Below are 16,576 nucleotides of genomic sequence, written 5' to 3'. Positions count from 1 at the left end.
TTGTTATCTCTAAATAAATTCACATCCTAATTGTGTTGATGGAAACTTAAATCATTTTGAAGGGATATTCCATAACTTCAACATGCTTTTTCAGCCTTTACATATATTAAAAAGATATTATAACTGCATTCAAAACCAACATATGCTGCACTGCTGGATGTTCAAGTGAATACCAAATTAAAGAAAAGTTACTTTTTAGTTCATAATCTGTAACTGAAATTCATATACCTAATTTTTTAATTTACTTTTACCACTTATACATGTAAACTAAATACAAATGGAGCACACTGAAAGATGCTTGTTAAAAAGAACAATTACATTTACAGATTACACCTGAAAGTCGGCACCTGGGTGCCAATCGTGGTTTTGACTCTTAAATAAAACAAGTGTGTATGTTTGGGCATGAATCTAATCTCTCTGAGGCTGTTTCTTCTGTGAAGGAGGAGTAAGTTGTACTAGATGTTTCCTGTTTGATTTTCCCATCAAAGAGAAGCTAGGGCTATAGAGAATATGAGAATTACTTAAGAATTTGTATTTGATGGTGTGTTTCCATCGTAATCTCTATCTTCTTGCTTTCCCTCTTATCTGTCATGACTCCTATTGGTCACAGAATTGAAAATAACTGTGCAAAATTATCTGCTCCAGACCCAGCCTCTATGATTATAAATAAATGAAGATGATGGTATACAACATGAATACTCAGACCTAATTTATACTGAGTCTAATTCAATAAAATCATAGTTCACACACGAAATTTAATTAAAATGTACCGGAAAACTACCTGTAGTTGACACCAAATCAACTCTTCCCTTTAGTTTTGGCAGCTCCAGGTGGTCAATTTATAAACAGACTACTAGACCATGAGAAATTTCCACTATCCCCCCTCCCCCATTTAGAAAAGTAAAATCAGAATTGTTGGTAGTTTAACAATATCGCCTCTTCTTGTCTGTTTTTATGTCATTAAATATACAACATCTCCCAAAACAAAACTACTATAGATAAAAATAAAACACAGTTTTACATCCAAGTATACTATAAAACAACCTCTAGGTATACTATAAAACATACTGACATAAAGAGACTAGCAACAACAAAAAACCCTCAACAATCACCACGATGCTATATGCAGTTTACTTCTTTATTCCAAATATATACTGTAGCAAGTTGGCTTAAAATCATCCTAGTTTCATTATTCTGTAAAACTAGGTATTATTATATCTCAGTCAGACCCAAGAATGGGAAGAAGCAATGTTGAATATCATGTATGAAGGACATACAAAAACAAAAGACAATTGAGAATGTTCTGGCCATTGGTGAAATTCTTAATACACTATCTACACCACACATATGAAGGCATGAAGGTACAGCTCACATAAAGGAACTGTATTTGAGAAAATTCTATTAAAACGATTGATAATTTAATTCTTTAGTATTTATAGCTGTGTTTTGATATGTGAACCTTTGATTTCCCTGCAGTTTGCAAATTTATTTTCTTTCACATGGCTGAAAGTTTTTATTTATAAATGTTAAATATTACACCTTTATCTTGGCTAGAGAAATAAAGTTCAAAATATGTCCCTTTAATACATAAAAAGTTAGAAGGTAGTTGATTAAAATCAGAAGTGCTTTTCTCAAAATAGTATATTGTGACAATGTCAAACTAGGGGAAAAAAATCTGGCTTCACAGACAATCTTTAATTCTGAGAATCAAGGGATAGTATTTCTTCTCTAAAATCTTTCTATCATAAGCAATCATGACTGTAACAAAACAAAAAGTAAAAAATATCTTTGACTAAAAGTGATTATTTTCTGGTACCAAATTTGGAAAGCTCAAATTCCTTGGCAGACTGGCAACCAATATTCAGTATTCCTGGATGACAGTATCAGCTCCTGCACTTCAAAGAAGTTAAGTTTCTCTAAAAACTTCCCTGTTTGAACTGTAAGAAGCTCTCCAAATTGTATTTAAACAAATGGCTACTTCTTGAAAAAATATGATTACTTCTGCACATATATACTCATCTTCTTGACAAAGTTGTGTTCTCTAGAGACTGAGACAAAAGTTAGCTTTCAACTCAAGGAGAAATAAATTGTTGAATGTCCTATCTCAAAATAACTAAGGAATGAGTCCCAAATAAAGTTGTGTTAACAAACGTGAGGTAACAGCAGTGGTCTCAATGAATTCAGAAATGAATGAATAGTGATAATGATATTATACCAGGAATTTCATTTGTAATTCATCATTTCAGGAGGGTCTACAGAAGCACAACAAATCACTTAGTGAATTGTGGCTAGAATTGAAAATGAATATTCTTTTGATTTTTTAAAAATTATCTTTATTTATTAGATAGAGACAGCCAGAAATCGAGAGGGAAGGGAGAAACAGAGGGAGATACTGACACCTGCAGCACTATTTCATCATTGGTGTAGCTTTACCCCGTGGTAGGGAAGGGGGGGGAGGCTAGAACCTGGGTCCTTGCACATGTGCGCTCAATCAGGTGCGCCACCACCTGGCCCTTTAAAGAAATACTCTTTATTTTTTTGCCTGGAATGTTCCTAGCAGTGACCACGGAATGAGCTCAGACCTACAGGGATGCGGAGGTTTCATAGGCTCCTGCACTAACTATGGGCTCCAATGAAATTGATGGGGTTTACAGTTAAATATTCTTGGGAGTCAGCGGTAGCTGTAGTGCAGTGGGTTAATTGCAGGTGGCTCAAAACACAAAGACCAGCGTAAGGATCCTGGTTCGAGCCCCCGTCTTCCCACCTGCAGGGGAGTCGCTTCACAGGCGGTGAAGCAGATCTGCAGGTATCTTTCTCTCCCCCTCTCTGTCTTCCCCTCCTCTCTCCATTTCTCCTGTCTAACAACGCCGACATCAATAACAATAACAGTAATAACCACAACAATAAAACAACAAAGGCAACAAAAGGGAATAAATAAATATTAAAAAAGAGAAATAGTCTTAATGGCATCTGAATCTACTTTCTGATCCTGATGTTCTTATGTGTCAACTATACTATATGGGTAATCTATTTGACTTCTCTGGATTTCCTGATTTATAAAAAGAAAATGATACCATCACAGGGCAGGCTATTGGGAGAAATAAGTGAAACAGCTTATAGAAGTACTTAATATAATGGTACGTAGTAACAGTATTTATGACAATTTGCACATTTTTATATATTGCGCACCTATGTGAACACAATAGATGATGTAGAAATAGCTTTGTCTTATTACTGACACAAAAAGACTCTCAAACACTATTTAAATGGGCTGTGATGATTCATGTTTCAGTGCCAGAGTCCTAATTGATCATGGTGTATAAAGTGGTATAAAAAGGAACACTAAGTAACTGCTTCTACTTCAATGATTTATGTATCATGCCTTTGAGTGTGTTTGGTTTTTATTTAATTATATATGTTCAGAAAAATAGCCCTGCTTCCAAAACAAAAGCATAATGGTTATGCAAAAAGATTTTTACACCTGAGGTTCCAATGTCCCAGCTTCAATCTCTCGCACCATAATAAACCAGAGCTAAGCAGTGTTCAGGGTATCTGCCTGTCAGTCTCTGTCACTAAAAAAAAAGAAGTATGTTTTTAAAAATACTTAAAGCGGTATTTTGTATTTTATAGCAAACCATCCCATTTAATGGCTAATGAGTCAACTAAGCATAGAGTTTGGGTAACTATGAAAGAGAGTAATTTTATTAGAGGATTTTGCAAGGCTCTAAAAATGAGAAGAAATTTTTATTAACTTTGATATATTTTTGAGAGCAGGAACTTGCATACATCTTTGTACCCCTCCCAGTTACTAGACATGAGGTATTTTACTTGTTGATATGAGCATAAATTCTCACTTTAGTAAAGTCACCTAATTTCAGGGTATTAGTAGTATGAAGAGTTCTTAAACAAATGAAATTAAAAGTACTTTATGAGTTAGCAATACCACTTCTAAATATATATTCAAAGTACATGATAACACAATCTAAAGAATATATGGTTTCATAGCATTGGGAAGTTAAGTCATATGACTTATACAAGTTATAATGTGATGCAGGTTTCTGCTAATAATGATCTAGTTGAATACGCAAAGACACCTAGTCTAACACAGAAATATTTCCTTTGTAGACAAAAAAATGATAAGGAAATGGGGGTCAGGCGGTGGCGCAGTGGGTTAAGCGCATGTGGCGCAATGCGCAGGGACCGGCGTTAGGATCCCGGTTCGAGCCCCCGGCTCCCCACCTGCAGGGGAGTCGCTTCACAGGCGGTGAAGCAGGTATGCAGGTGTCTATCTTTCTCTCCCCCTCTCTCTCTGTCTTCCCCTCCTCTCTCCATTTCTCTCTGTCCTATCCAACAACGAATTGCGTCAACAAGGGCAATAATAATAACCACAACGAAGCTACAACAAGGGCAACAAAAGGGGGGAAAAAAATGGCCTCCAGGAGCGGTGGATTCCTGGTGCAGGCACCGAGCCCAGCAATAACCCTGGAGGAAGAAAAAAAAAAATGATAAGGAAAAATAAATTAATATAGGGAAAACAGCTATAATGAATCCTATTTTGACCTCTACTAGCCATACACATACACATGGGATCTTATTAAGCTCAGTTGGATAAACATCCCAAATATCTCTTAACTATTAACAAGTATTATTATAGTTTTAAAAAATTACAGCCATCTGTGGTTTTCAATAGCCATTCACATGAATATAGAAGATGGAATTATACAGCTATGTCATCCAAATGACAGAAGTGGTTGGTGTTCTTGTTATAAATAATAAAAAACTTCCAGAGGTGTGCGAAGAACAGTGGGAATTTTTTTACATGATGTCACACTGATCTAAAAGTATAAACTTTGCAAATAAGGGTCCATTGTTTTTGTGTTAATTATGGGATGTTGTAGAAGGGTAATACATTCAGTTGTAGCAGATATAAGCGAGACTGTAAATTTTTGCCTAAAGCATACATGATTTTGGCATTGACCACCACCACAGTAAGCACATGACTGGAGAATAAAAAATAAAAATGGCACCTAGCAGTAACATGCCTTTACTGTTTACACAAGGTCCACAAAATTTAGAGGTAGTTGCAGATAATGTCCCACAACCAATTAGCTCAACTGTAATCTGGCTACCCTCCTACCAATCCATTCCCCAGAGAAATTTTCTAAAACTACATACCATATGTTTCTATATGATTTGAGCTATATAAATGAATAGTTTACATCCTTAATTATGTTATTTTAAAGGAAAATGCAATAGGATTAAAAAGAAAAGAGACTCTTCATTTTGGTTCTATAATAAAGACAAACAGAATTCTGAAAATTTCTTGTTTTCCTTTCTAAGTGATAATGACTGCACTTCTTAGTAAGAATTTTGTTTTACTGTTAAAAACATAATCAAGAATTTAAAAAATATATGTAAAAGAAAAAATAAAATGTATATCATTAAGTATTTTACAAAATTATTTTCTTTAAATGAGGGGTAACCCATGTACAAATAATCTTTTTTTTAAAAAAACAGTTAAGTTGTTCTGTGTACATTAAAAAGTAGTAACAGAATAAGGAGAACAAGAAAGCCTTGTAAAAAAAAAAACTGGGAGAAAAAGATGCTGTGGTTTAAAATGAATGGAAGGAGGAGAAATATGGGACACTGTGCCATCATGACAGCTCATTCAGTATTCCTTTTAATTGGCAGTCTTGAGAGATAGGCTACTGTCTCTTCACATCTGGCTTAAACCACAGGAAACAAGTTACAAGCTGGAACCAAGGAGGGCAAATAGAAAAACCTGGAGTCAGGTGACAGTACCATTTCCTTACCTATAATCTAACTGACTTGGCTTGATCTTAACGCAAAGTTGAAATAATTTACCTTCCTTTCAAAGCTGCTAAAAATAATGTATGTAGAAATAAACAGGGAACCAGGCAGTAGTGCAGCAGGTTAAGCACACATGGCACAAAGAGCAGGGGCCAGCTTAAGGGTCCCAGTTCGAGTCCCTGGCTCCCCACCTGCAAGGGGGCCGCTTCACAAGCAAGTCCACAGGTATCTATCTTTCTATCTCCTTCTCTGTCTTCCCTTCCTCTCTCAATTTCTCTCTGTCCTATCCAACAATAACAACAGCAATAACAATAATAACAGTAACAACAACAAGGACAACAAAAATAGGAAAAATGGCCTCTAGGAGCAGTGAATTCGTAGTGCAGGCACCGAGCCCCAGCGATAACCCTGGAGGCAAAAATAAATAAATAAATAATAATAAATATTGAAGAGATATTTTCCAGTATGTTAAGAGTGGTTATTTTTGACCAGCAGATTAATGTTTTCTTTATGCTTATCTGTATTTTCTAACTTTCATACAATGAGTAAATATCATGTACATAAGTGATGCAAGCTAGTCACTTTATACAGTGTTGGCATGCATAATGGCTCAAAAGTGGTGGCTATCATTAGATTAAAAAAAAAAAAGTAAGGTATCTTCCACCCTTCCTACTTGCTTCTGCCTCTCAATGGAGGAAGTCATGAAACAAAATTAATTCCATCACACAAAACTCATAATGAGTTACCACTCAATAGTTAAAGAAAAGGTCACTGTTCAGTGGAATGAGTTTTTATGCATTTATGTTGGAAAGAGTAGTCAAGCCACAGGCAAGCACAACTAATATGATGAGTTTAAGTTAAATGACATAAATTAAAATGAAATTTGTCCTGGTCACACATTATATGAGTACATCAAGTATCTTCTACCTTCCTAATGTGAATTATAAGCCTTTCTTTAAGAACAAACACTTCCCAGTAGAAAAACCCACATCCAGGGCTGGGGAGATAGCATGTTTTTTTATGCAAAAAGATTTTCATGCCTGAGGTCTCAGGTTCAATTTCCAGCACTACCACGAGGCAGAGCTGAGCAATGCTCTGATAGGTGCCCCACTCTCCCCCCATATCTCTCTCATTAAAATAAAGAAATAAAAATTAAAAAGAACATCCAGATATAACAAAGCAATATCCAATTTTAATATGTTAATAATTAAAAGGATAGAAATACAGCTTAGCTTTAACGTGATCCTAATATATAATTTCTTTCATTTTTGAAGTATCTTAACTAATAATTCACCACAGGCATCAAGACTGGAAAATAGAGACCTTGGAAAAACCACCACAAAGAGCTGTTTAACTAAAATTATTATAATTGCAGGATATAGTAGATAAGTACAATTATATTTACTGTAGAAGAAACTCTGAACATTTTCAAGAATGCTTTGAATTAATCTAAATCTGGTAATAAAAGACTGTTACCTAAAACGAGTGTCAATATTCTTTTGATATGAAGTATAGGGTCAAGCAATCCCCTATGGAAAAGAGACTGAGATTGATCAATTCAGGGGATCTGAGCTTTGAAGAGGATGAGTTTTTTGTTGTCTTGACTAGTACTTTTAGATCTTAAGTTAAAAAGTTATTTATTCTCTCTACCCTCTTCTGTCTCATATATAATCTAATGCTTGGGAACACTGTCAAAAATTCCTAGTTTTAAATTTTTTGCAAATCTATCACTTAGCTTCATTTACACTGTCATCTCAAAAAGAGTTCTATTCAGACTCAAGCACAAAAGCAAAAATGGGCTGTAGAACACTCTTCCCTCCCTATCTCACAGTACTTATATTTGCATGTTATTATAAAATCATGTACCATCCAAAAATGATACCTTAATTTCTTCCTTTTCTTCCCCTAAAGATGGCACCTTTATTTCTTCCTCTCTTTCATCCCTCCACAAAAATGATAGCTAAATTTCTAGATTTTCATACATTCCAACAGATGAGGCATAGTATTCAAAATCAGAATTAAGCTTTAAAAAAGTGTATGCAAATAATTTGATGTCAAGCTTATATTAAGACTTTAATATTCTGGGTCTGACTGTACACAATTTTGTGTAAGCAGTGAAGTAAGTGCTGTCTCCCTCAAATTAATATAAAATTTAAAAATATAAATAAGTCTTAGTCACTAAAAGACTAAGAATGAGAGGTGAGGTGGGAAGGAAAAGCAGTATCTTAAATTTCCTGTCTCTGTTTCCTTTTATACAGTTTTTTTTTAATAGAAATGGAATTTATCTATTTTGTGTTGCCTGAGAATGACTATGTTTTTGTAAAGTTTTTAACAGTAATTACATTTGATCATCCACAAGCACATTTGATTTAAGCCTATAAATACTAAGTTAGTAATACTAAACTATTTTAACTGGCTTATTTGTATAAAGAAAAATAGATTATATGTTTATTTTTTTATAAAGTTAACACTGAGGGCAGAGGGAAGGGTATGAGAAACTGAGCAATCACAGTTTCTCTGGACATAATAAGCAAACGGGGTTTTGCTCAATCCACCTGGTCAAGCAGTATCTGAAGAAGAGTCATAGGAAGCCGAGACAATGAAATTGCTGCTGTTGGAGTGCCCAGCTACTGACTGGGCAGCCTGCTGGCTCAAATTGTTACAGATAAGCACCAGTTGGTTGCTCTGGGCCTCAGACAAGGTGCTGCAGCTCTGATATACACTGAAGTTGGTTTTCCTGCCAGGGATGTTGCCCTTCTCACACATGGTCTTCACCATCTTGGCCAGTTTATTCTTGCCGAGGGCTTGGCAATTATACCAATGCAGAGCTGCTAAGTTCACCACAGGCTTGATGGATAAGTAGAAGGGGGCATCCTCATAGCGCATGGCAGGAGGTCGCCGCTGGGCATATTCCTTATAGTCTTGTACAGGGCAGGTCTGTGGGGCATGTTGGGTGGCATACACACGGGAGTCTGTCCCTCCTCTCTTGGTTTTTGCATTCAGGTCTCCAGTGTCTTGACCCATCCACTCCAAGTATTCCAGACCCGTTTCTGTTACCCGAAGGCGGATATCACCCCACTTCAAAGTAGATCCATGAAAGCCTGTACAGTGTCCAAAAGCTTTTGTGTTGTTGAGCCAGACAAGGTTGAGCAGACCCTCAGGGTTATAGCGGCTTAGTAGGCCCCTCTTCCGCAGAATGAGTTCATCAGCAAAGGTGAGCTTCATGGACTTGTGTGGCTTATTTCCTTTTCCTTTGCAACGAAGTTCAATTTGCTTCTGTTTCAAGGCCTCCTGGGAACGCTTGAATTCCTTATCCCTGGTGATACTATAGCCATACCTGTGTTCTTTGAGGTACCGTTCAAGCCCACATTGGTAATTGGCCAGGCTGTTGGGTTCATATTCAGACCCATCCTTTTGCCTGGCATCCACAAAGAAAGAGGCAAGGTAAGCATCCAATTCTTTGCAAGGGATGACATAAATCTCTCTTGTTTCAGAAGGATACTTGGAGATGAGGAATTCACGGAAATTACGGAGCGCAGTCTGAGTGCTCCGGATGGTTTTTTCATTCTGCTCCCTGCTGAGCTCAGCTGCTCTTTCATCCTGGTCTGCAACAAATTGGGGAGGGGAGGGATAGAAAGGGTGTTGATGAGTTCAGACAGTGCACTTTCTACTCTGAAACAAAGTTTATTTCATAATGAAAAGGAAAAGAGGAATCAATTTTACAGAGATCACTAATAAATGTTTTGTACATACCTGTTGCATTATAATAGCCAATTTCAGTTTCACATATGATGTACTAGAAAAAAATATGGCCTTTTAAAGTAAAAATGTACTTCTGATGTCATTGTCATAGTTTAGTGTATGGAGTTTTGTGAAGCATGAGGTTAGAGGCAGCCCTCCTCTTAGAAAAAAAATGTGATGTGTGACAGAAACATGCTAAATATTTATCCTATTATTGTATGTAGGGGTCCCACTAGAGCTGACACACTAGGTTTGAATAATTTTTTGTGAAACTAGAGGTTGTACTACTTCCATCTTACTGAATTAAACTAAAATATTCAGGGGGTAGGAGATAGTTCATACAGAAGAGGCCCTGATCACCATGTGGGAGTACCAGGCAAAGGAGAAGCTTCACAAGTGCTGTGGTGTCTTCTGTCTCTCAAATAAAAAAAAAAAAATGTCTTCAGGGGTAGAGAGAGAGAGAGAGAGAGAGAGAAAGAGAGAGAGAGAAAGGGAGAGAGAGAAGGGGAAATACCAAGAAATAACTAACTTGGATAGAATGCTGCTTTGGCAGTTATGAGGGCCAGATTTAAGCCAGGCCTCCACAACATGAAAGGAAACTTCATTGTTATGGTGTTTCTCACTAACTTTCTCAGTCTCTATGTAAAAACAAATGAACAAAAACCCTACGATGTGGGAGTAGGGCGGTAGTGCAGCAGGTTAAGCGCAGGTGGCACAAAGCGCAAGGACCGGCTAAGGATCCCGGTTCAAGCCCCAGCTTGAAGCAGTGACGCAAGTCTGCAGGTGTCTATCTTTCTCTCCCCCTCTCTGTCTTCCCCTTCTCTCTCCATTTCTCTCTGTCCTATCCAACAATGACGACATCAAGAACAATAACAATAACTACAATGGCAACAAAAGAGAATAATAATTATTTAGCACCTCAATAGAGCTACATAGTCAAAATCTTCTAGACACATTATGTACAACATTTAGTTCACTACTCTACAGCAATTCCGGTAAACCCAGTTTATAAATACTATGTATGCAACTGAAGGCAGCTTGTAATAAAAAATAATCACTATTTTGGAAAGTAATGAGGATAAAACTTCATAGCAATAAAGACAGGACGATGACTTTTTAAATAGATTATTAGAATCAAAATGTAAGAAAGGGGATATGTTACCTGGCTAAATTGTTCTATTTTATTAGTATATTATTTATACCTTGCCACCAAGAGACAAGACGTCTCTTTCCACTATCAATCATCCACGATTAAATAACATTGCTCTAGAGTAGCAGTTCTCTAGTTCCTTCAGAATCAGTCAGGATGTGGGTGGCATCAGAATCAGATTTCTATATGGCAGGCCAAGGAATCTGCATTTTAATTAGCACCTGCAAGTTCAGAATGAAGTTCAAAAGAAAACACATTATGAAATAAAGTTCTAGTGCTCATCTTATAATGTATATCCTACTTTGTGACTTCATTTTTGAATGAATGAACTCACAATTAACAACTGAGATGGTTTCCTTTTATAAATACATAATTTATAGGATCTTAACATAAAAATCAGAAACATTTTGGGCAAAATCACCACAGTGCAAGGAGATAACACTTTAATGGTGGTGAGGTTTGGGGAAGATACAACATTGAACCCTTAAGACATCTACCTTGTCAAACAGCATTTTCTAAATAATTTTTTAAAAAACTCATCACTATTATACTAGACATTGTCTGGATGGAATTAGAAAAAGAAAAAGAGATTAGAAAAATAAATTTTAAAAATGGGGTCACACTTCTAGGCTATACTGTTGATTGGCAAGATGCAAACACTGCAACTAATTTAAGACAACATTAGAATTTAATTTCTGGGGGGGTCGGGCGGTGGCGCAGTGGGTTAAGCGCATGCGGCGCAAAGCGCAGGGACCGGCGTAAGGATCCCGGTTCGAGCCCCCGGCTCCCCACCTGCAGGGGAGTCGCTTCACAGGCGGTGAAGCAGGTCTGCAGGTGTCTGTCTTTCTCTCCCCTTCTCTGTCTTCCCCTCCTCTCTCCATTTCTCTCTGTCCTATCCAACAACGAATTACGTCAACAAGGGCAATAATAATAACCACAACGAAGCTACAACAAGGGCAACAAAAGGGGGGGAAAAAAAGGCCTCCAGGAGCGGTGGATTCATGGTGCAGGCACCGAGCCCAGCAATAACCCTGGAGGAGGAAAAGAAGAAAAAAAAATAATAATAATAATAAAAAAAAGAATTTAATTTCTGATTCTAAAGTTATAATGTTTATCCTAATTACTTAGGATAATTTTAGCCAGATTTGTATGGTTTGCTCAGTGGAAGTCTATGTAATAAACACATACAATAATAAAAATAAAATTTCTAATAAACAGAATTTTATTTGAAAAACATATATTTGTATTAAAATACATACATATAAATGACCAGGTTAGTTAAAAATCACAGTTCTAAGTTATAATTTCCAAAAGCTTCATAAGTCCATAAAATGAAATAAAATTGACTAAGTTGCTAATTAGTCTTCACAGGTACATTCTGAGAGAGATACAAATTATATTTCATGCTTCACTAGGTTTAATGTCCAGCTATGAAAGTTTTTTCTTTGGTTTAAATAATTTATATGCCAATACTAATGATATATATCTTTACATCACAAGGATGGAAGACATAGGTTGTGCTAACTTTTTGTATTGTTGGTTCCTTAACTGTTCACACATAAAAAATAAAGAAGTCAATACATCTGCTTATTTTGGCTATTTATACACAGTGGTTTCCAACATCAAGCAATAAATAAATAAATAAATAAAGACTTACCAATAAATAAATAAATATAGACTTTAGGGGAAAAATATTCACTTCTTTAACTTTCACATAGAAATTTTCCAAAACATATTTGTCTGAGATGAGTTCACATGCTGCCCTCTTAGGTATAAGAAACTTGAGCCAAAGAAAATTTGTAAATTGATGAACAAATTCATAGAGTTTCTTGTCCTGTGTTTGATAACATTCTGATACAGGTGAAATATTCAATTAAAAACACAGTGTACTGGGTCCAAATTGGGATGTTCTGAACTTCAGAATTCTGAAGGGGTTAGTCATTTGAATCATTTTTCTCTAGTTTTAGAAAAAATGTTTGGTCCACTTCCTTTTATAAATATTTCAATAGTTATAATGTAGTAGACTATCATTAAGTAAAGGGGATAAATTTTTCATGTAACTGAACAGATCAAGAAAATAAAACATCTCTAGCACTTGATACCTTTCTCATGTCCTCTTACCTCAATCATTGCAGTCCACCAAGAATAACAGCTATCCTGACTTAAAACGGCATAGATTTATTTAGCATGCTGTTAGAACTTATTAGTATGTACATAACTGTGTTGTTCCTGATAGAGATGACCAGTAACAATGGAGAGAGGGATCTATTTGAGATCTAGGCCCGTCATGTCTGTTTTGGAATCTCAGGACTCCCCAGCTGATGGGGTGGCCTGATAGTGACTAAAGAGTCACGTTTAAGTATGCCAGTCTTTTGCCCTTACTCAACTTTTGTGGTCCTTACTTTGATAAGGTTAGCTTTGGAATTACTGAGGGAAGTATAATAAGAGGTAGGTGAGAGTGTATCTAAGTCTAAGCAGACACTATTTCATTAGGAACTTTATGGTGTCTTTTTAGGTCTTTCTACTTGCTTGCTGCATATACTGACTCACTGCAGACTATTGTGCATTTTTGCGTTCAGGTATATATTTTGCCCTAATTTATGGATACATGTGAACATATGCCCTATACCATGGGACCTGGTCTATATCTAGGTTTTTTTGGGACATTATTAGGAAGTGAACCACCTGAAATGGAATTAGAGAATCCTATCAAAGGAAAGGTCTCACCCAGGTAATGAGGCTGAAGGGTTGACACTTCACGCCTGACATCTGTGGACACAGTCTGAAGTGAAGCATGCTAAGGTCCCTTTGTGGGCCACCCTCAACGTGGATCAACAACAGCAGAGAATGTTCCATACTCTGAAGGGAGGCTGGACAACATACTCTATGTCCCACCGGAGGAAGATGGGTCCTGAAATTGGGGCAGCTTAGAATGTTCCTACTCTTACTCGGGTGAGACCTTTCCTTTCATAGTATTCTCTAATTCCATCCCAGGTGGATGGATCACTTTCTAACAAAGTCCCAAAACCTAGATATAGATGAGGTTCTGTGAGAGAGAGCATATGCTCACACATATCCATAAACTAGTGCAAAATATATACCTGAAAGCAGAAGTACACTAGAGTTTGCAGTGAGTTACCCCCCCCCCAACACTTTCTCTCCACTATTCTAACCTTTGGGTCCATGATTGCTCAACAATTTGTTTGGCTTTGTATGTTAACTCTCTTTTCAGCCACCAGGTTCCAGATGCCATCAGGATGCTGGCCAGCCTTCCCTGGACTGAAGACCCCACCAATGTGTCCTGGAGCTCAGCTTCCCCAGAGACCCAGCCTACTAGGGAAAGAGAGAGGCAGACTGGGAGTATGGACTGACCAGTCAACGCCCATGTTCAGCGGGGAAGCAATTACAGAAGCCAGACCTTCCACCTTCTGCAACCCACAACGACCCTGGGTCCATGCTCCCAGAGGGATAGAGAGTGGGAAAGCTATCAGGGGAGGGGATGGGATATGGAGATATGGTGGTGGGAATTGTGTGGAGTTGTACCCCTCCTACCCTATGGTTTTTTAATTTATCCTTTCCTAAATAAAAAATAAATTACAAACAAAACAAACACAAACAACAAAAAAAGAATGTTCCTACTCATGACCACAGAATGTGAGCTCAGATCTATAGGGAGGCAGAGGTCACATAGGCTCATAAGCTGAATATGGGCTCCAGATCACATCAAATCAATGGGGTTTACAGATAACAATATTTATATACCTTTCCCATATTTGGGAGCTACTCTCTTTTGGTAGCTTCTAGCTTTCTGGTCCTTTTTCCAGCCATGACATCATCTCCCCAGACAATAAGTTAGATCCACCTGCATATCGGATGTCAGGCTCAGGAAAAAAAACCAAAAAAACCCAAAAACTAGTATAGTCATGGGCTCTTTGGAATATAACTAAAATAGGACTACTACCTATCTACAAAACGGAGACCCCCTAACTCTTCATATGAACTTTTCCAGCCTTTAGGTTCATGATCAGTCAACAATTTTTTTTTGCTCTCTATGTTAACATTTTTTTTAAGCCACCAGGTTCCAGATGCTAACATAATGCCAACCGGACTTCCTTGAGCGGACTACCTCACCAGTGTGTCCTGGAGTCCCACTTCCCCAGAGCCCTGCCCCATTAGGGAAAGAGAGAGACAGGCTGGGAGTATGGATCCACCTCTTAATGCCCATGTTCAGCGGGGAAGCACTACAGAAGCCAGACTTTCCACCTTCTACACTCCATAATGATCCTACTCCCAGAGGGATAAAGAATAGAAAATCTATCAGGGGAGGAGATAGGATATGGAGTTCTGGTGGTGTGTGGAGTTGTACCCCTCTTATCCAATGGTTTTTGAAAGTGTTTCCTTTCTATAAATAAAAATGAAAAAAAAAACTTTTAGAATGGATCTTAGAGGACAAACAAGATCTCTTCTCACTTCTTTTGCTCAGTATTATACTTGTAAGTTTCATTCATACTGCTTTAGAGTTGTGGGTTATTTATCCACATTGCTGTGGAACATTCCACAGTAGAACAGACTGCTATTTATTTTTCCATGCTATTAGTTATTTGAGGAGTCTTCAGTTTTGATTTATTTCCAATCAAAATTGCTATAAATTTTCTGCTATGTATGTTTCAGGGGTTATGGGTATGAATTTCTGTCGGGCATGAATTTCTGTTTGGTATTCATTTAGAAATGGGGTTTCTGAGTTGTAGGAAACCATATGTCAGTTTTTTTAAAAAATATTTATTTATTTATTTTTAATTATTTTTTGTTTAAGAAAGGATAAATTAACAAAACCATAGGGTAGGAGGGGTACAACTCCACACAATTCCCACCACCATATCTCCATATCCCATCCCCTCCCCTGATAGCTTTCCCACTCTCTATCCCTCTGGGAGCATGGACCCAGGGTCGTTGTGGGTTGCAGAAGGTGGAAGGTCTGGCTTCTGTAATTGCTTCCCCGCTGAACACGGGCGTTGACTGGTCAGTCCATACTCCCAGTCTGCCTCTCTCTTTCCCTAGTAGGCTGGGTCTCTGGGGAAGCTGAGCTCCAGGACACATTGGTGGGGTCTTCAGTCCAGGGAAGGCTGGCCAGCATCCTGATGGCATCTGGAACCTGGTGGCTGAAAAGAGAGTTAACATACAAAGCCAAACAAATTGTTGAGCAATCATGGACCCAAAGGTTAGAATAGTGGAGAGAAAGTGTTGGGGGGGGTACTCACTGCAAACTCTAGTGTACTTCTGCTTTCAGGTATATATTTTGCACTAATTTATGGATACGTGTGAACATATGCTCTCTCTCATAGAACCTGGTCTATATCTAGGTTTTGGGACTTTGTTAGAAAGTGATCCACCTGGGATGGAATTAGAGAACACTATGAAAGGAAAGGTCTCACCTGAGTAATGAAACTGAAGGGTTGTCATTCCACACCTGAAGTCTCTGGACATAGTCTGAGGCTGAAGCATGTTGAGGTGGCAATCGTTGCGTTGATTAGGTTGCGATCGGCTGATGCAATATTATTTGATATGGATTGGGAGAGGCATGCGGGAAAGTGGGCCCCATCCTAAGGTTCCAGGACTGGGGGAAATATAGGTTCTATAGTGGAGATGTGAGGTTCCTGCTGTCTTAGGATTTATTTATTTTTTAAAGTATTTTATTTGTTTTTTATTTTACTTTTGAGAGAGATTCAGAGAGAGAAAGACACAGAGAGAAATACCAGAGCACTGCACAGCTCTGGCTTTTGGTGGTGTGGGGATTGAACCCAGGACTTCAGAGCCTCAGGCATGAGAGTATCTTTGCATAACCATTATGCTATCTACCCCTGTCTCATATGTCAA

The 16,576-nt window shown here is 37.6% G+C and overlaps 1 protein-coding gene across 13 annotated transcripts in view; it reads right to left on the bottom strand.

Annotated features, from left to right (window-relative positions):
- The window catches only part of KIAA1958 (KIAA1958 ortholog), a 245,450-nt gene that overhangs the window by 80,364 nt on the left and 148,510 nt on the right, over positions 1 to 16,576 (bottom strand). For 3 of the 13 annotated variants that reach the window (XM_060199949.1, XM_060199950.1, XM_060199951.1), the window contains exon 3: positions 4,830 to 9,416. The exons of 8 other annotated variants lie outside the window; for them this stretch is intronic. In XM_060199949.1, coding sequence (XP_060055932.1) covers positions 8,371 to 9,416 — 1,046 coding nt within the window. In that variant the 3' untranslated portion in view covers positions 4,830 to 8,370. Of the gene's footprint in view, positions 1 to 4,829; positions 9,417 to 16,576 lie in introns of those variants that run through there. 2 more of the 13 variants (XM_007534757.2, XM_060199952.1) reach the window with 2 other exon arrangements.

This window comes from Erinaceus europaeus, chromosome 10 (assembly GCF_950295315.1).
Source record: "Erinaceus europaeus chromosome 10, mEriEur2.1, whole genome shotgun sequence".
In the NCBI taxonomy this organism is placed as follows: domain Eukaryota; kingdom Metazoa; phylum Chordata; class Mammalia; order Eulipotyphla; family Erinaceidae; genus Erinaceus; species Erinaceus europaeus.
The sequence above is the reverse complement of the archived record's forward strand: the minus strand, read 5'-3'. Positions and strand labels throughout refer to the sequence as shown.